The 21,284-nt window shown below is 41.3% G+C and overlaps 1 protein-coding gene across 1 annotated transcript in view; it reads right to left on the minus strand.

The window, feature by feature from the left end:
• The window catches only part of fmn2a (formin 2a), a 41,029-nt gene that overhangs the window by 7,177 nt on the left and 12,568 nt on the right, over positions 1 to 21,284 (minus strand). The window contains exons 7-13 of the mRNA XM_079559643.1: positions 14,247 to 14,308; positions 8,823 to 8,914; positions 8,620 to 8,749; positions 8,387 to 8,533; positions 7,307 to 7,366; positions 5,340 to 5,460; positions 2,323 to 2,415 (exon numbers count right to left, since the gene is read on the minus strand). Coding sequence (XP_079415769.1) covers positions 2,323 to 2,415; positions 5,340 to 5,460; positions 7,307 to 7,366; positions 8,387 to 8,533; positions 8,620 to 8,749; positions 8,823 to 8,914; positions 14,247 to 14,308 — 705 coding nt within the window. The remainder of the gene's footprint in view (positions 1 to 2,322; positions 2,416 to 5,339; positions 5,461 to 7,306; positions 7,367 to 8,386; positions 8,534 to 8,619; positions 8,750 to 8,822; positions 8,915 to 14,246; positions 14,309 to 21,284) is intronic.

A 21,284-nucleotide genomic window follows, 5' to 3' on the forward strand; every position in this document is an offset into this window, starting at 1 on the left:
TGCTTTGTACTGGATAACCAGATTATTGCAGAGCAAAAGTACATAAGTCTTTTGGGCCTTTCCAAGTAAAAAGAGATGGTGAGGTCCAGCAGACCGGAGTGTAGGAGTGTGCGTGCAACCTGAGCATGCCTAATCTTCAAGCCCATCAGAGACAGATTATCACATGGCCACTGGTCTCCTGGACATCCACAACCTCCTTCAAAGGCCCATGTGCATGTGAATCTGCAAGACAGCGGGGAAAATCCAACTAGACCAAACAGCGCAGCTCCTACAAGTCCGCTCCCACTGTTATTCTGCGGTTAGTTTCATGGTCAGAACATAAACAAACGTGGTTTCCACAGCGGAGCCAGAGACTGCTTAACCTCGTGCTTGTTGGAAATTACAGAAATAACAAAAAATACGACTTTTGGCTGTTGTTCTTTTGCGCCACCGCAGTAGAGGAACCCCAAGAATCCTGTCTGGAGCCTTTGCAATCACACGTTCATATTACGCCACTTCTATTTGAAGGGAAATACTCATTAAAGCAGCAACTACAATATTTCTCATGCAAATAGAGGGGATGCCTGTATCCGCAGACTTCCTTTTGCACCGAAAGGCATATGAAGTACATTATGCTCATTTGAATACAAAAGCAATAGTGCAAGGCCTTTGTGCCCGCGCCTTCAGAAAGATTAGTCACAGCGGAGTGGATGGAGTCAAGGTTACATTCAAAGCTATATCGAGTATGACAGTTAGCTGGTTATGTTAAAAGAAGCACTAACTTCGACAGTGAAGCTATAATATGCTAATAGTGTTTGGGTTATTGGGATTAAAGCAGAACTCCATGACATCTGGGGAACATTAAGAGCAAATATCTTTCCAACTTCTGTGTGTTCCGATAGTGATACTGAAACGGGAATAAAAATCGGGAGCTGCTGATGTGTGAAGGTGAAACCCAAATCAAAATATTTATTGTACAAATATATCAAATCTGTCAACACGGCGCTTGCTTATCAGAGGGACTGTTTGGCCGTGCATTTTGTACTGTTTGACAGTAGCACGATAACAGAACAAACTGCATGTTTGCATTTAGTTATAAAACAAAAAGTCACTACTGTTCAAACTGCAGCAAGACTTAAAAGAAAATTCAGCATCCTATGGATTTAAATATAATGTCTATATTTCCACAGCCCATGTCTAGCTATGAAACAATGCATTTGAAAGACTAGAAAAGTTGATTATGTTGGGTCTCATGATATTATTGTGCAACTATTTCATCCTGATTGGTTGGAAGGAATGAACTTGCAGAAAGCTCCTTGACTCACTGAACTTAGCAGCGGTGCAGTTAGTCCTCTGGAAAAGTGCAAATACTGAAATGTTACACAATGCTGTTTTAATTGCTCATCACTCAGCTGCACTTGTAGTAAACAGCTCACTTTGAAGGCTTTGTTTGATTTCTGTGTATAAATGATGGAGACTGAAAGTGGAGAGAAGAGGTCAAAGACGCTTTGATTTCCCCTGATGGAAAAAGTCTGCACAGAACACGGCACTGTGGTGGAGACAAGAGGCAGGTAACTGAGAATCTGTAAACATTACTAGAACAAAAGCATCAGACAAGGACCTGACAACAGTTTAATAGCACAAAGAGCCAAACAAGCCCAAATGGTGCCAGCTCCTGATCCTATCAAAGTATTTGATGGTAATGCCTTCAGCCGTGCTCCATCACTCTGACAAACAGATACAGAGAAACCGTTGTGGAGCACAATAAAGATAAAACCTCCAAAAGCCACACAGCAGAGTCAAAATCTATGACAACAGGGGGGCGAGACCCTAAAACCATTGCATTACGTTATTTAAACGGCAGATTAAGCATGCAAAAGTTCTCTTGACCATTCCAGAACGCATCCTGAAAATCTGCCAATAACATTTGGAATTTTAGATTAATGATAATGACAAAACCTTTAACAAAATGCTGGATTTATGCGGTGGTCTGAATCTGTGCCTAAACAAGCTGTTCCATACCCCATACTGCTTTTTCTCTCTTGAAAAAATAATCAAAATCAGAACCAGAACCGTTTGAATTATATAGTAATTCAATCCTTTGGGATTTTTTATATAAATATATATTTTGCACAGTTTTATGCACCAACACGCTGTTTTAATAGCGTGTCTTTGCGTGTCTTTGATAAGTCATAATATGGTGGCAATATAAAAGAAGAAATTGCGCACACACTGCAATTAGTCAGGAAGTGCAAAAGGTCTATCCTTCTCCAACAACAAAATATCCTAGGATTTTATTATGTATAAAGCCTATAAGCAACAACACAGCAGCATTAAAATTACCTTTGTTGAGAAACTCATCCATCTTGTCCTTAAAAGGCTGCAGGTTCTCTTCCGACGACAGCTTGCACACTTTGTCAGTTTCGGCGGAACACGCTAAAGACAGGGGCGTAATTATTATTTCAGAAACAAAAGCTCTCTTGTGAAGCTCATTCAACATTTGCCTTGTAATTAGTAACTCAACAGGGCTCTTCCCCATGATTGTGGCTGTTTTGACGAATCGCTGCTGTATTTCTGCTGCGTTAGCAAAGGCATAATGAGGCGTAATGACTAATAGGACACCCGGAGGAGCCAGAGGAAGGGCCTGGGTTAGGCTCCCCGGAGAACCCGGCGGTCACGCTCTATCTCCAGCCTTAATGGATACACAATCTCAGCTCTGGGCCCGTGAGCTGGGGAGGCCATGAAGTGCTTTGGGGCAATCAAAACTCCGGACACTTTCTAATGCCTTCTCCATATGACCCCCTCGCTCCTTGAGGTACGCTGAGCTGCGCGCTCCTGTGCTACTGGCTGGATGTCCTTCGGGCTATAGCCAAGGCCATTTGTGCACCGCCCACCTATCGGAACCCCCCCCTGAGCTCTGTCATCGAACCCGGGTCTGCTAAAGCACTCAGCTAAGCCTTTGGAAGTAAAGCTTCTACAGGTATAGTGTGTGGTGATGTATTTATGGACAGTCCAGCATGTGCCACTGCCACTTAGGGTCGGGGCAGGCCACAAGACTGTCCCCCATGTGGCTAACTACATCTTTCTTAATGGCATGTAATGAACAGTTTAAAGAATTATTATGGATGGGGAGAAACAATATTTGGCAACGCGCATTACAGGCTTAATTGGTTTAACAGTGCAGATCCATAAAACATGATAGAGCGCAGAGCAAGTATGGGGAATTGTCCAAGTTTCAAATGTACTGACTTGCATATAGGCACATCTGCATTTCACTGTACTTACGAGTAGATCCAAAGTATACAGTCGTTTCTCTACCACATGCGGACAAACAAGGCATGGAAGTGTGCAAGGTGGTGATAGCCGTAAGAGAGCAATGAAAGTTAGGATTTCCCAACGCGCTCATTCATTAAAGGACTTTTTTAGGCTTTACCTGTCAGTTTGGCTTGTCAGGGTATGATCCCGTTGCCACATTTTTCCCCTCTGCAAACAGTGTAATGACATGCAGGCTCCAAGCTTCATTCCTGGCCTTAATTCCCTATAAGTCATTTTGATTTGTGGCATATAACCCGTGTTTACTTTGTACTCACTTATTTTGACAAACGAGGAATTTGACATGCCTGTATTCCGGCTGTCGTCAAGCGAACTTGCAACATGTCATTGTGTTTGGATCTGATAAGGGTATTTTTTGTTTTGGAACTCTGCCCTTATCGCATGTACTGTAAATCACTTGTTTGGGTTTTGTTTGTGTAATGCTTCATATTTGGAGAGAGATTTACTTTCACAACAAAGAGTTTTTGTTTAGTTCGACAGATGGACCATTGAGAGCATCTCGGCCAGTGGCATCATTGTGTGGCGCAGCGCTACACAATGATCTGTCTTTGATATTTAATAACGGGAAACATGTTCTTCTCCTGCTGTACCTGAAACAGCAGGGTGGCAGATGATTGTCTTCTTGTTTTAGGATTTAAAGCAATTTCATTTATCTATCTTAGTTATGGGTACATTGAGATAAACAAAAAAAGGCATCATGGACATATGAATGAATCACTTTTGTTTTGTTTTGCCATTTTTGTTTTGCCATTGCAGTATGTGGATAGTCTTTCTGCCTACACAAGGACTTCAGTTAAATGATTATATCAATTCTTAACAATAATAACAATGACTTGGATTTGTATTGCGCTCTCCAAGCTCAAAGCGCATCGCAGGGGACATTATTCATTCACACTCGGTGTTGGTAAGCTACCAATGTTGCTCTGGGCTGGAGTACATGGTTGCAAATCTGCGCCAAAAGGCACCTCTGACCACCAATCCTTCACTCACACACCACATTCATTCATACAAAGGAAAGGTGGATGAATTGTGCTGTGGCAAAGCTCGGCAGTCTCGTCGAGTTTCCATTTTCATGTTTTAAGTAAATGTGATTTCTTTTTATTTTACTTTGCCAAAAAAAATTCTCACAAGTTCAGCCAGCAACTTCAAAACTAAATTTAGCATAGTAAGACGCTGACAGCTAAAGTGCCCGCAGTGGACGATATTCTTATTCTTTGTACAAACCCTGAAGTGTCACTAGTCTGATAGCGTTCATAGGTAGTGCACGTTTTCTGACCTCCATATTTTGATCTCTATTTCATCAGGACAGTTAAGGCAGCAGGTCCAACAGGAGTCTACCTCTGACAGCCCCATGTGCTTCTGCTTAACTCGTCTGTATGACAAACAGATGATATCGCTGATTTGACCTGGCTCCATCGTCCAAACATGACCAGAACGACCTGCGATTAGGAAACTATTTTTCCTTGTGAATACGCTTCTGATTAAGGCAGTGAAATGAAAGTTAATCGAAGATCTTGGGCTGGGGAAAATGCTTTAGAAGGCCCAATGTGTTGATATCCTCCTTTTCTAATTGTACTATGTACTTTCTAATACGTATGCCTTATGCAGTAGTACAAAAGTCTAACTTTGGTGAATTCCATTTTTCGGTCATTACTTTTAGAGGTAAAGCAATGCCACTGTAAACTGTAAAGGTAAATAAAGTTACCGACAGCAGGAGATTTTCAACTTGTTTTCCGTGTTGCTACTGTCTATTATACGTTTGGTGAATGGCCAAATACAGCAAACTACTAAAACTACTAAAAGTAGTTTCTAGTCTTGTGGTACTGTGTTAAGGAGGAATATATATACCAATATATATGTGTAGCTCTGTTAAGGGATCTAAAGTGTTTCCCATGACCTTGAGGGTCCAGCCCAAACAGTGCAGTGGATGTTTAGCTGCAGAGCAAACAATTCACTTGACTTCACATTCTTTGACGAGAACTTCAAAGTCACCAATTTCACACCAAGTGTTTGTAGATGGTCCTTACCGTTGAGGTCTTTCCTGAGTTTGCGTAAATCTCTCTCAAAGTCATCAAACTTCATCTGTGAGGCCTGGAAGAGGTCCTGGGGCTCGGCCAGCGGATACACGCAGGTCTCTCTGCCAGCGTCCTGTGTACACATGTACGTACACAGTACACATGAGCTCAAAGATATTATTCTCCAAACAGAACACCACCACCATAGCATTGGTATTTATTTAGAATAATGGATATGTGTGTATGTACATGTAAAAGCAATTCAGCAAACATTTCTGAATATACTAAATACCATTCTCTGCAGAGAAGAGTGGGGCAATTTAAACAAACCTAAACCCATTAGTTACCAGTTGCTGTTATTATTGTTATTAATAAATAAATAAATGATTTTTAGTGGAAGCAATTTAAGAACCGAAATGTTCAGAACGAAAATGGTGAAACTGTCTGGACTTAAAATAAATACAGGGGAACATCTCGGGATAACGATTTAATTATCAAATATAGAAATTGTGGTCTGATCCCAGTGACATTTAGACAGATTCAGGGGTGAGCGGGTGCTTTGCTTGGGTAGGCAGAGGGACACACATAGACTGGACGAGGTACAAAAGGTCGGAGACCCCTGGACTGGACAGACTGGAGACCTTCAGACTGATAAACTTCTATGTGATTGGGGCTGGTCAGAATCTGAAAGAGGGGAGAATTGTCCTCTATCATGGACAACAGCAGGTTCTGCTCTCTCTCCCCTGATTCACTCACAGACTCAGTCTTTCTTCATAGACTTAAGCATGTATCCCTGTGTGGGAGGGGGTAACTGGGGAAGAATTGACCCGTTGAGAGAATTGTATTTATTCTTTGGACGGTTCTGTTTATTTGTGTTCTAATAATTTGACCTCCAACAGCTAATTTTACTACCTCTTTTATAAAGTATATTACGGATGTGTGAATGAAATGCTTTTAAGCAGCTGGTAGACTGAATTTCCATCAGGATTGATAAAGTGTATCTTATCTCAAGCTCAATGCTCTGAGGCTCTTTTCCATGTCCTATCCTCTACTGGTCAGCCTCCCCCATGCACTGAACAAATGACAGGCCAACTTAAACAATCACAGAGCAGTGCGAACTTTCAGAAACGGCAGATAGCTTTACAGCAGTTGCCTTTTGAAGGCAATACATGTGCAAGAATTGTGATAAAATCAAAATTGTGGTAATTTTCACAAACATTTGTTGTCATATTGCCCACTCCACTCAACAGAGGCAATCCTTTTGAGCTTTTCTGAAGGAGACAGACTACAAATGCAGGATTACACAATCAACAAAACAAGTCTTTCATGAAGGAAAGTACAAAATAAATGCATTTATGAATCATGAACAACATATGGGCCCTTTACAAACCATTTCACCAACATCAAAGTCGAGACTCCTTCAGTCAGAGTGAGACCTCCTCTTAGTACATCACACATCAGGTGATCTCATCTACCCATGCAAATACATGAAGAGAATTATCATCCGTCCAAACATCCTCTGACTATCACTGATAATGACCAGTGAGTTAGTACTGGACGTCCCGCTCGGTCTCTCCCCATGCGTGTTACAGCCCCATGTTGAGACAGAGAACCATGTCATGCACGTTGACTTTGGCAGGCAACACCATAACTGAGTTCATCTCATCTGGAGAAACTAATTATTTACACTAGCGCTCCTTTGGATGCTGTGCCAATGAGCCAACTGCGAGAGCGAACGAAGCCAGGGATAGAGAGTGAAAGACAGACAGACAGAGAATTAGCAAAGCCAGAGCCAGAGGAGGAGAGAGAGATTTGTTTCTGCCCTAAATGAACAAAGGGAAAATAAATAATTTGATAAAGGATAAGCCGACAGTATCCTCTGGCTAAAGGCGAGATGAAAAGAGGGCTCTGGAAGGATTTCTAAGCAAGTCAAAGTAAAACAGAAAAAGCGAGTCAAATAAACACAAAGCAAAACATACCTCATCAAAGTGCTTCAGATAGTAAGCAACGACGTAGGACAAAAGACTTTGGGAGTTATCCTGAAAGAGAAACAGAGAAGACAGAAAAAAAAAGGTCACAAATAAATAAACCAGGGTATTTATTTATTAATTTAATCATGTCAGGAACAGAGTGTTTGAATTTGTCCTGGGCTAACCAGAATAAAGAGTGTGGTTTGAAGAAGTCAGAGGGGGGGCCATGCTGGCTGTCATAACTCAGAGTTGGTGGAAAGTTTGATGGCCTTTATGGATACCTCGCTCGGGCCAGCAGGGCCACAAAACACGGACCGCGCTGTCCTTATATGGTAGTGTCGTGGGCACGTCGGGCTTGTGGAGATATTTAATAAGCTGAGTAAACATTGTGGACTTCCACTGGGGCTCTATGTCCAAAGCAATGAGGAAAAGTTATTGTACTCAGTGAAGGGGCAACAGAGAAGAGATCATGTGCTTCAGTGTTACCTGCAATTAGCCAAAGGAATGTTTTGAATAGGTGTAGAAACAATTGCTAAATTTTGCATCGGTGGCTTTGATATGGGTTAAGCGCTGTCCACAAATGACACTTTCATATAACACAGAATCAGCACTCAAGGCACTTGTTTCTGGGTTCTATTTTGAAAACGTTATTTGGTCATGTAAATAAAATGCTGTGGAACGGCTGCCTCAAAGCAATTCCAAAATGGCAGTTCTTTCATGGTGCTGCTGACCTGCAGTAGAAATGAGAATTTAGATCCATTGAAACTTTCATGAGCATTTAACACTTTTAGCTGATGTTGTACTGTGGAACAACGTCTTTTTCTGATTCCTAATGACATTGACAATGAGGTATGTATGTGATTAAACTGAATAAGTCAGTCTACCCCAGGGCAGCTATGTATGGGGTAAATTAGAAATTGTCCCATGGGACTTGTAAAAGGCCATTAACATGAGATTCTCCTTTCCCTACAAAAAGACCCAAAACTGGTAAAGACTTTCTTTCTTGAACAGCGCATCCTTTCTTTCTTTTTGTGCTCGCTGATTCCTCCAAACGCACATAATGCTTGTTTCGTTCGCTCTCAGACTCACACTGCTCTTGACGTCCTTGAGTTTTGGCAGGATGTCCAGTGTGAAGCCGTCAGCCTGGCCTCGAGTGCGGTTCCCTCCGTTCATGTAGTTCCCAAAGGCCAGCACCAAACCCAGAATGCGTAGCACACTCTCACTGCCCTGCACATTCTGACACACACACACGCACACACGAAAACAAGGTCAGCGGCGTGAAACTCAACACCAACAGACCGCAGAGAAGGACAATATCACACCTTGCACACTTTCTGAAGGATTTCAATTTTCCGCTCAACTGTGGTGATGCACTCGAGGAAGGTCGACTGGAAGAGGATGCAGAAGACTCGCTGGGAAAAGTTGGTTATTTGAGACAATTGGTAAAGAAACCTAAAAACAGAGAAATATTGAATTCAACAGGAACAACATGTAATTCTGTATGGAGCAGAGAGTCACTTCTTACTGCTCAGGTTTGTCCAGTAGCTTTGCATCCTCCTTGTCTTTTGTTGCATTTATGTGCTTTTTTATGCTGTCCAGCTCATCTTGTTGGGCTCTCTGAAAGACAAAAAGCAGACTGTATTTTAGGAATGTCCATCACAATCGATGTTTTGCACACGGAGAATATCAAAACGAGTCAACAAACAAGAAGAACCATATTGTTTTTATTTTGTGCATTAAATGAGCAATCTGTTAATGGTAAGCGTCCTCTGAATCTACAGCTGCTCAAGACCTGAACACAGAGCATACTGACGTGTTCATTTCCCCTCTGTGAGATAGGAACATGTGCCCCAAAACGCCCAGGACCTGCTACAACAGCATTCTCCCTCTCATGCCAGCACTGTGCACTTTAGTTGCAAACTGAAAAGGAGTTGCCCCAAAGCCATTCTGCATTCCTCACTCTTATCCTGCTGTCAAGTGGGACCACAGTTTTATACAGAGGTTTACGGAAGAGAGAACCAGAAATGCTCACTTCATCATTTCACAAGACCCAAAGACAATAGCTGTTAATGTTTCTGAGTGGAGAAAGAAACGATAATGAATCCATCTCGAGCAATGAGGCATAAGCGCTATAGTTAAGTCCCTCTTGACTCCTCAGACCTTTCATCGCACTCTAGGACAGATTTTATAAGGTGCGGAAAATTTAAGGTAACAGTAATTGTGTGACCTGTTTTAAAGAGCATACAGTGGGAGGAAAATGTATGTGAAGTGAATGCTTTTTAATTTCTCACATTTCTGCCTAAAATTGGTCATAAAATGTGATCTGATCTTCATCAAAATCTTCAGAATGAATAAACAGTGTCTGCTTAAACTAATACCACCCAAACAATTACATGTTATCATATTTTTAATGGCCATAACATACAAACATTCACAGGACAAGGAGGCAAAAGTAAGTGAACCCAGGAATCTCGCTGAACTGCAGCAGTTTTGTAAAGAGGAATGGTCCAAGATTCATCCTGATGGTTGTGCACGTCTAATCTGCAACTACAGAAAAGCAGTTATTGCTTATTGTTCACATACATTTTCCTCCCACTGTATATTCTGATAGGACTGTAGAAGTCATGGGTCATACTTTTTTTTTTGCTGTGGCAAACCTGGGCAATGTTTACTTCTTTCATATCCTTCAAACATCAATTCAATGGTTCACTCAACAAACATTTCAAGACTTGCATTGCACTGTAAAGTCTAGACTAAGTGCTCTCGTGTGCCTCTTTTCTCTCGGTCCTCCTCTGGTCTCTGGCCTCTGCGTAGATGCTTGAAAAACATCAAACACAGGCATCAAACGTATGGAGGGCTCGATTAGTATTCTACACACCGCTGCCTTCTTTCGATGAGGGCAAGCTCTCCTTCGGCCTCTCTGGAGATGTTTTCAAGTGTAAATATATTTAACACAAAGCAGATCCGTTTCAAAGGGCACCAGCAGAACCGAGCAGTGTTTGCTGTAATTGGGGACAAGTAGGCATTAGCGTGTGATCTTTGAATTGCTAGGGCATGTTGCAGCGGTGGTTAGCATGAGAAATACGGTCCCGTGTGGAATATCAAATGCAAAAGAGCTAAGGATGATATTTAGGATGCCAGAAGTCCGGAGGAAGCCAAGTGGTATTCATTAGTCAGGTTTTTGAACAGGACCAAATACTGGCAGCAAGAGCCAAATCATTATTTATGTCACTCACTGAAATATTTACTGAGCTATGGAAAAGACTGTGAACAAGGAAAGATGGACCAAAACACAAACACAAAAGAATCTATTTGCATTGGCAAAGATCAGGTACTCCAATTGCTCAAATCGAGATTTTATTTTGCTTCTATTGAGCCCATATCTTGTATAAAAGCACTTTTGTTAAAGATTGAACCTTGCAACTTGCACTTTTAGTTACTGTATATGGGCAAGACACCTCGCTGTGTTAGTTGTGTTGCAAAACGTCCGAGGGCAGGTGTGGCTACAGGAACAATGCACTGTGATGGAGGAGTGATGGAATAATACAACTAAACTCATGTGAGTCTTATTACACTATGGTCAATGCATGAAGATTATGTCTCTATCCGTAAGCGAACGTTTCAGCATTTCTGAAAACACTCCACAGTAAGACCATACGTCAGCAAAGCTTGTGCGCAAAAGTGCATATTGTAGGGAGTCCATAAAAAGGCTTAAATGACAAAGTGGAATGTCTAATAGCCTGCATGGGAATATCATTAGAATATCACAAGCCTGCTGCGGCATTGAACATGGCGTTCAGCGACCCCTGACATTTGGCTACTGTAAGCTGTTGCCGTCTGAAGTTCAGACGTGCAGTCTGGGTTCAGATTATGAGCAGGACTTTAGAGGTGTCACACTATCACTCTCCCCCTTTAATGGTGCAGCCTATTGTTCAAAGAATGGACTGCCCTCACATTGACGCTTTGGGCTTGCTGGAGTGTCTAGTGCAGGGGTCACCAAACCTTTTAGAGCCAAGGGCTACGTCTAGAAAATCATCAGTGTTTCTGCATAAAAACACAAACCCTAAGTTTCCAAATCAGTGCATTCTATAATGTGAAAACAGAGCCACGTTTATAATCATAGAGGTTGTGAAATTATTCTAGTTACACACTTCAATAAAGGATGCTGCAATGGGCTGTAATGACTATTTTGCTGGTCTAAAAGCAACCTCAATACTGTGTTCCAAGTGTCAATTTTATAAAAGCTACAAAAGTAATGTTTGGCAGCTGGATTCACAATTATATGAGAAACACATTTCCCCGTATCGCCCTGGACTGCTCTGATAAAATCACACATTTCTAATTTCAAATATGAATAGTGTAGGTTTGTGAATTTGAGCAGAGAAGTGTGGGATCCCGGTTCAGGGTGTAACCATTAGAAGCCCCTCGCATTCCTCGAGACGGCCTGACTGCGCTGCCAACTGTGGTTTAGGGGCTGCAGACCCACAGACAGGATGGAGTCTCGCAATACAAAAGAGAAACAATTTGGCTCCTGCACTCAAAAACAAGGCCCCAGGCGACACAGGGCAGAGAGTGGGAGAGAGTCGGAGAGAGAGAGAGCTGGACTACAAGAGCAAGCGAGGAGGTTAGAGGACTTTTGATCCAGAATTATGACACTCTGGTTCAAATTCCCATGATTAACATTATTAATATGCCCCCACAACCAAAGGTCCACGGTTGGCCTCTGTAGCGGTGCCAAGAAGCAACTTAGGAATTTCACACCATCCTCAAATGGCATCCCGCTCCAAATGTGGAAAACATGCTGGTCTCCATGTCCTATTATTTAGCGCCTTGATCCGGGGTCGAGAAGCATCTGAAGTGCGGTGACTAGGAGACCGAGGGAAAGCTGATGAATATGTATCAACTGTACACAAGGAGCAAGCAGCCACAGGCAGACAGATGGGAAAGTAGTGATGACAGCCAAGCTAACTGGAATATCAGTGCTTGAAAAGGCCAAGAAGGCACCATATTCAAGTGCCAGATGCCCTTCCCGGTACAAACAGATTTATCCAGGTTGGGGAATCACAAAACAGTCTAGTGGCATCCTCTCGTCTAGCTAATTTACCGCCAAATAGCAATGGTGGTGAAAGTACTTGATTTCGTTACTTGAGTATAAGTACAGTAACTGGTAAAACATTACTCCAATAAAAGCAAAAGTTGCTCAGTCAAATGATTAAGTAACCTGGTGAGACCAGAATGATACCCCTTTGTATTTTTTATACAGAGGGATATCAGTCTGAGACCCCAGATTTTAGCAGCAAACTTTTTCCCTTGTTCTCCACTTAATGAACCAACTTCGCGCTCTACCGGAGGTGTCATTAAAACAGAAGGGCTTATTCGTGACAAAAAGAGACAAAAATGGGTGGGGCAGAATAAGGTGACAAGCAACACGATGAGGATAAACCTTTACTTTGGAACCTTTAAAGTATTATATTTATCTTTAAATGTGTAGTGGAGAATAAATACTTATCCAGAAAAATACCACTCAAGTTAAATGCAGATCATCAATACAGTATTTAAGCAAATTTATATAAGTTCTAAAGTTGTGTTTTCGGACAAGCTCTTGTGAATATTACTTCGTTTTCATAACTCTTTTCACTTCACTACAGACTTTACACTGCTCCAGCTTTTGTTGACCAGTTCCTTTGCTCCAGTTCCTTTATGGAATTCAAGTTTTTTGCTTGTTTGTGGATGACAGTGGCTTAAATGGTAGAGCGGGACGTCCGACAACCGAACGGTTGGAGGTTCGAATCGAATCTTTATACGTACAGTATATTGTCAGCTTCCAAGCAAGTCTTTTTTTTTTTCGGTCAAATTGAGACTATTGTTCTCTCCAATTACTGCTGCATCTTTAGTATGGGAAGGCTTGCTACAACCAACAAAGCATTGTCTGTTTGATTAATTTCTATGAGGATTCTATAGTCGTTGAAAATCCTAGGAGACTAACAATATCTTCACTGCAGCCTTTTTTGTTTCAGAGGTTAAATAAGGAGAGACAAAACAACTTTAGAAAGCCAGACAACAGCATACTCTGGCTACCATCTCACTGACTGTTTTAAACAGTTGTACTGAATTAAGTAACTAGGTCGTGCATATTCCGTCTTTTCTGCAAGAGCATTACCAAAGTCATCAGGCTGACTGCACTGAAAACATGTTTACTACGTAGAAGCATTGGTATTGGTCCAGGCCTGTGCACAGACCTCTAGAGGAATAGTTTGTCGCCAAGCACATAGCAGCCCAGCTTGTGGCGCACTGTTTGTTTTGGTATCTAATACACACTTTGCCTTTCAAGTTAGAGAGCCGAATAGAAACTTCCCCTTTCGAATTTTTGACTGACATTAGACATAAACAGATGTGTATTATGTCAATACCAGAACAAATCCAACTAAAATGTCTATTATTCTGGCCAGACAGTGATCCTTATGTAATCAGGGAAAGGTATTTTTGATGGATAGAACCCGGTGTTTTGTGGCTTACCCTCTGTGACGAACCAAACCAAACAACGCTAACAGCAGATGAAGGATTTCTTGCCATACTGTTGATATCGAGGCCAGCTAAGCCCTCTCCGGTTTCACTGCTCTAATGAAATGATTGGCTGCTACTCATATATGGCATGAAACTGCTGACCATAAATCACTTAATTTGTCACAAGTGAAGGCTCAAAAAATTTATACTTGAGCAAACCGCAGGGGAAAAAGTCCAAGCGCAAGGTTTTTCCCAGGCCAAATGTTGCAGTCACCTCAGCCCGAGCTGTCAGCAGCGTTACATTGTATAATCGCAGCAGGTTTGTTGCTCAATACGGAGTGTTTATGGGATTCTGCACTGGCAAGCAACATTCTGGCAAGATGTTTTATCACTGTTTTAACAATATGATTATGGATAATTTCACATGGAATCTTAATGTACTCACATTTTCATAAAGAGCTTGCAACGTCTCCAGGTCCACAATGCTGTTTTCCATGTTGAGAACGGCTGTAAAAAGAATAAGATTATATAAACAACTAAATTAGGTTTTTGCTGTGTCTTGCTGTCTTGCTGCATAGTTAAAGTTGTAGAGAGTACGCCAGTCACAAATTCTTTTCTGACAAATTCTACAAACACTGCAATTGAAGACAGCAGCCATCATCCCCATCCCAAAGCCATCAGCAGTTACATGCTTGAATGATTACTGGCCTGTGAAATTAACGCCGATAATCATGAAATGCTTTGAAGGACTGGTATTAAAGGACATCAAGGCTTCCATCCCTGTCAACCTTGATCAGAACCAGTTTGCATATAAAAATAACAGATGCACCTATGACGCCATCTCACTCCTGCTCCACAATGCCCTCACTCATGTTGAGACGTCCAACACCTTCGCGAGAGTGCTTTTCCTTTTCAGTTCAGCGATTAACACGACCAACCCGAGCGAACTAGTCAACAAGCTGCACTCACTTGGCCTTAACCCTCCACTCTGGCATTGGATGAAAGACTTCCTCTCCAACAGATCACAACATTTGAAACTCGGAGACCTCATCTCCTCCACCACTATCAGCACAGGCGTCCCCCAAGGCTGTGTACTAAGCCCACTTCTGAACTGTCTTTTCACTTCAGACTGTAAACCTATTCACAGACCCAACCACATATACAAATTTGCAGACGACACAGCCGTGGTGGGGCAATTACAATAATGACGAAAGTGCCTACAGAGAAGAGGTCCGGTGCTTATTGACTTTAGGAGGATACAACAAGTGAGGAGGTTCAGCTTCTTGGCGTCAATCTCTCCGAAGGCTCTTTCCTCAGCTGCTCTACCACAGAGCCTCCTCCTCACCAACTTCTACCCTAACACTATTGAAAGTGTGCTCGAGTACGGTACGGGGGCATGGTGTGGTTCTCTAGTTGCTCCCTGGAAGACAGGAAGGACCTGCAACGAGTAGTCAAGTCTGCAGTGCGGATTATTGGAGCTCTTCTACCTTCTCTCGAACAGATTTATTCCACCCGCCTCGGAATATCTGCTCTGACCGCTCTCACCCAGGACAGCACCTTTTTGAAACACCTCCCTCTGGCTGTCTAAAGTTCTCAAGGCCAGACAAGATAATTGTGTTTTATCTTTGAAACCTAAAAGCCCCCTATGGACAGGTGTTGAAAATTAGCACATGTGCTATAACACTTTAAACAATGCATCTGGTTTGTCCAATTGCTATGTCCATATTAAATAAATAAATAAAAATAAAAATAAAAAATGACGGAGAGACTGAGAAGGAGCTTCTTTCACAGGGCGGTGAAGGCCCTGCTGGAAGTTTAGCTATTGAGGCCATTGCATAAATTGCTGGTTCAGACTTTTTAGTGATGTTTTATATATTTCATGCTGCTACGCAAGGGAGTGCCCTCAAAGAGAATTTCATTGTGATTAATTTTGCAATGACAATTTTGCAGCCACTATGACACATGGTAAAAATGCTAAACCTTAGCTAAGACTTGATGAAACCTATGTTTGAGAAAGCATTAGAAGAAGCTAAGAGACATAACAAATCAATAGCAATTAAAAATACATGGATTATCAGTATTAATAAACTGATATAAAAGTGACTGGTAACTTACACCACATTATGGTTTTAATTGTGAGTAATTTTAAGATTTCAAGATCACACATAAAATGTGTGATTTTGAAATCTTTATTTAATACCCTTTTCTGAAAATTGGATTCAAATAAAGCCATGTTGCTTTGCCTTGGATTTACCTGCACCTGACTAGCATTTGTTCAAACATCATTTCCAATCATCTCTCTTTCGCGAGCTCAAGGTGGTACAAGTACAAAGGGCGCATTCTCCCTTCAGGGCCCTTGGATAAAATCAGATGTGGTGTGTGCAGCCCGTTACACAGTTATCACTTATCATTGAGATAGCGAGCATGCGGCCGCGGAGTAAAACATAAATATGGAGGTCTAAGAAATCTGTCAGGCCTACAAAGATGTGTGTTTGAACTCCTGTGTTTGAATTCCTGGTGTCGCCTTTTTGTCTCGCTGCGAGGACCTGGCGCCCGCGAGCATTAATCCTTTGAAAGTAAATGTTTAAAGACAAACAGAGCCTGGGGGTCTGTGGTGTTGCTGTACGCGCAATCTCACGGCCCGCCGCTCCACACCTATGTATGTGTTTGAGCGCGCTGGAGGTGTCTGAATGACTCACTCGGGTTTGATCAGTGGTATAGAGGTGTTGAAAGTCTCTGTCATGTGTGTGGTATGGATGAAATTACGAGCTAAATACTTTTATCGACTATTATAAAACAAGGGCTTTTATTCACTGTTCATTTCGACGATACATTTTATTGTAGGTTTAATCATTTGGTGAAAATCCAATTTTACTTTCGTCAAGATTGTGTCAAACAAATGTTGTTGACTGAGTTAAATAGACTAATAGTATTAATTCTATAGCAAGGAACTTTTAGCAGAAAATAAAAAGGACTATACTTTTTTTGGTTTGGGATTCCTTGATTGAAACGGACACACAAACAATTTACAATTGAGCATGGATATTCTTGTTTTCATCACCTTTGGACAGTCATCAAAAACATCTGGAGCTCGAGCATCAATATGAAGACATTTCTAGTTGACGTAATTATCACTGCGTCTACTAATCCATTCAGTACTTGTTTAGCATGTCATTAAGAGGCAGTTATAATCGGTATCACCACTTTTTTATCTGGTAACCATTTGGTTCACGTTACATCAAGCCCTGCACGACAAAGTATTACCAGAGCTCTAACGTCCCAAAAACGAGGACAAAACAGACTGAGCTGGCACATGCATATCTGTATGTAAAATTGCATAATTCAAGCGAGTTTGGTTGAAGGAAGACAGGGTGGTGTCCAAGTATGATGCATGATTGCTCTTTTGTCTTGTGACAGTAGAATCTGCCAAATGTTTGTCAAAATGTTCACTTTCAAATGTGCTCAGATGATGCTGTAATTTTCAGTCCTGCAACTGAGGAGGCGTCATCTACCCACAGAGCAGCGCTGGGAGACATACAGCAGTGGCTCCCCAACTCATCCTTACTATTAACTAAAAAGAAAGCCGTAAAAATGATGTTCACAAAAAAAATCTATTAAACTGGATCGGTCCAATGTGTTCCTTGGAGACACTGAGATTGACCTGGTTGAGGAGTTCAAGTATCTCTGGATTCAACACTCGCCTTTAAAAAACACATTAAACTCACTGCCAATACAATAAAATTCAACAAATCAGGCCATTGATGACCATAGATTAAGCAAAGATGTTTCTACACTCAATGATGTTTTCACACATAGATTACTGTATTACAACCTGGCCTCTCACTGGAGAAACACATATCAAACCCATAGAAACCCTCTTCAAAAAGTCAATAAAAACTCTGGATCAGAGGCCTTGGTCGTATCATCACTGCAATATCCTGGGAAAATATCAAATGCTCCATTTTCTAAATTTCATAAATTTTTAAAAACTGTTGCCTTGTTTACGAAGCACTTCATGGTGTTGCCCCGCCCTCACTCTCTAACTACATTAAACCTAAAGCAGTGAGGGGTCTCCGGACCAAAGCCTCCTCCAGAGGAGATGTGGAGATCTCACACATAGCAACATTTGGACAAACTATGCTGTCCGTCAGAGGAGGTCAGTCTTGGAACAGCCTTCCTACGGTACAAGGAATACAATATTAGCGCAATATTATTAAGTGTAAACTGATATTTGGCTCAACCTCTACCTAATGGTTCACTACAGTACTGTATATATTGTAGCTTGTCAGAAACCTTTGGTAATTTAACTTACACACAATCACAGCACATACACAGTCAGACATACCAAGAGTTCTCATTCTGATATAATAGTGGGAGAAAAAAAATAAAGCACCCACTGTTTTCCGAGCAATTTGGCTGTCATAAAAACAGACAACGTAAATAAATAATTCATAAGTTGTTTTTCCATTTCCTTTTGTACGCTTCAAGATGTCGTCTGGCCTAGAGTATTATTGCCTATTGTCAGGGAGGAATTATGGCGATATGAAAGGAGTGAGTCATTGCAATTAAAAGGTTCAGACTAATTCATCTTTCTTTCTGTAAACATGCAGATTATTAAAATTCACCCAAACCTCAAACATGAGATCATTTCCTGGAAAAGGAAAACCCCAACTATGGGATTTTTGTTGTATGAATATTTCACAGCGCTAATCCGAGGCCACAAATCAACTTCAGAGCAGAACAAAACAAACAGAAAACACTCGGTGGTGATGAGGTCATTGATTGTTTATGTAGAAGGGAAGGCAGGTCGTGAAATTAATATTAAAAAAGACCATCCACAAATGCTTGAAATGTAATTAAAATATAAAAGGGACAGCATCAATCCTCAAGAAAGTCAAAACATGAGCAACAATACAGATTTTGTGTTTCTATCTAGTGTTTTAAATACAAGTGCATTGATTTTGAGTTATGAATAATCTTTTTTTGGCCTGTTTTTATTTTGACAGTGTTGAAACCTACTCGGATATGTGCTTTGTGATTTCACCCAACTCGATCTAAGAAAGGACTTGTACAATCAGCGCTGATTGTGTATGATGGTAAAAACTGTCCTAACACTGGAGACGGATGACAGGCCTGATGAGAGCGGCCTCTCTGTGACCTCTGAGCCACAGTCGTTGAGAGTTTTGTGTGAGCGCGATCTAATATGAACAAAAGTTGCTGCATTTGATAACTGTGTAAAATGCCACAACGATGTGATTTTGATATTTTTTGAGAAACCATTTCAACAAAGTAAGTTATGTTGAAAGTTAAAATTGTACACATTTGGTTTGTGCAGCGAATTGTGTCAAAACAAGACAGTGACAAATCAAGGCTAAAATGGAATGACATGAAATCAATGATTAAAACTGAACTTTTGGCCACCGTGCATTTATTGTTTTAGGTTGAGTAAATCTCAGACAGCAGACCTGAGTCAAATTATATCGTTTCTCCACTTTATTATTTTCTTATTTCATAACAACAATTTTAACCCCTTACCACATCTTCTCCAGTTCTCCTGGCCTACACTACAAGGTGCAAGGCCAGTGTAACCTCTCATTTGAAAGCTAAAGCCTACGAAACTTTTTGGTTGCGTTGTCTCTGTGTTTTTGTGATACTGTTGTTTTGTTTTCACTTTTTTTTTTTTACATCTTTTTGTTGACTTCTTCATCGTTTCTTTCTTCCCTTGTTTTTTGGCGCTTTTATTTTTAAATCATGTTTTTCGTCAAATTTTCATCAAATTTTAGCCTGGTTTTTGTCGTATTTTTTATTGTGTTTTTCATCACTATTTAATTGTGTTTTTTTGTGCATTAAAAAGATATGTTTATAAGTTATCAATACTCGCAGCGATCCCTCAGGTCCTCAGGTAGACTGTTCCACAGTTGGCGGCCATAGTAACTAAAAGAGGCCCCACCATGAGTTTTGGTTTGAATCTGAGGTACAGTTAAAAGGTTCTTCCCTGATGATCTGAGTGAGGGCTCATAGGTCATGAGCAAATCACATGGATTAGATTTGGGTAATGCAAACTGGAGAAAATGTGCTCAGTTCAGGTGGGGGTTAAGAGGTTAAGTGGACATAAAACAAAATCCTATGTGAAAGGAATTGTCTTTATATATTTTAGTCGGGCCAAAATTAGATTTGTTTGTGTGCAATTACTACTACACCTTAAGCTAATGCCACTAATGCTGCTATATCCAGCATCATCAATTACTACAACTACAACTTGAACTCACAAGTAACCTGTAAATGTGAACGTCATTTATTTCTTGATCAGTGCGGACTACGAGTATTCTACTACAGAATGTATCGTTACGGTTTTAAGAGGGAAAGTCAAAATGTGATTTCACGAAGGGCTTTGAAGAGCTCGCAGACAAAACAGCCCCTCAGCCTCAGTGTTTACTGCCCGGTGTGTAACAGGGCAGACATGGTCGCTGCGGTCGGCATTTATTTTGAAGCCGTCTGTCCCGTTGCCATATGTGCCACAATAATCAGCTTTTAGGGAATGGTCCCTTCGGAAAAAGGATGGGAAAAGAGGCCGAGTGTTTAGACACAGGCATGAGGGAAGAGTACGGAGCAATCAAGTCAAACTAAAACAGGAAGACAGTTGGTTCCCATCCACCGCTCCCCCAATGACTTCACCTCAGTGCCGCGTCCGACGACATGTTGACAACTCATCAAAGGCAGATAGTAATGAAGAATGTGAGATTAGCTCAAAAGTGAGAAAGGAAAAACAAGGGGAAAGTATTGGAAAATGTCTTCCAACTTTATGACTAGCGGATAAAACAGGAAAGGCTTAATCTCCGGCTGTGACATCAGCAATGACCTCAACGACGATCGGATTCAAAATAAGCCGTCCCTTTTCGCCGTCCTAAGCAAATATCGTCAAGATGATCTGAATGACAGCACTTCCTAAAGCCGTGGAAAATGAGAATCCGCCATGAAGCCAAACATATTATCCTGTAGTAGAAATGTGTCTGAGTGCTTTTGCAGCAAACTGTACTTTCAAATTGGGAAAACAATGAGAGAGCCTGCGGGGTTGAGAGGTTAAATAAGTGAACGAGCGCTCAATAAATGGAAGTGGGTTTTACATTTGAAATCGGAGAAAGTTGAACGGGGTTAAGGACATGTGGTATTACAATAAACCTTAACCTCTGTAACAAATGCTGGATGTCGCATTTGTTAACCTTGTATTCGCGCGGGATCCTGCGGCGACTGGATACTGCCACGATAAATGTCATGACAGCTTTAGAGGCCAGATGAACTTTTGTTTAAGGCTGCAAAAGTTCAATGATCTTTTTCACCATCAACGAAAATCAACCTCCCTTTAACCTCGTAACCCCCCTCCTGAAATGAGTGGATTTTCTCCAGTTCGGCATTACCCAAATCCAGTGCTTAATTTGATTCCCCGTTAGGGAGAACGCATTCGTGCAATTTTCAGTTTTTCAGA

This window comes from Gobius niger (genome assembly GCF_951799975.1).
Source record: "Gobius niger genome assembly, chromosome: 7".
NCBI classification, from domain to species: Eukaryota; Metazoa; Chordata; class Actinopteri; order Gobiiformes; family Gobiidae; genus Gobius; species Gobius niger.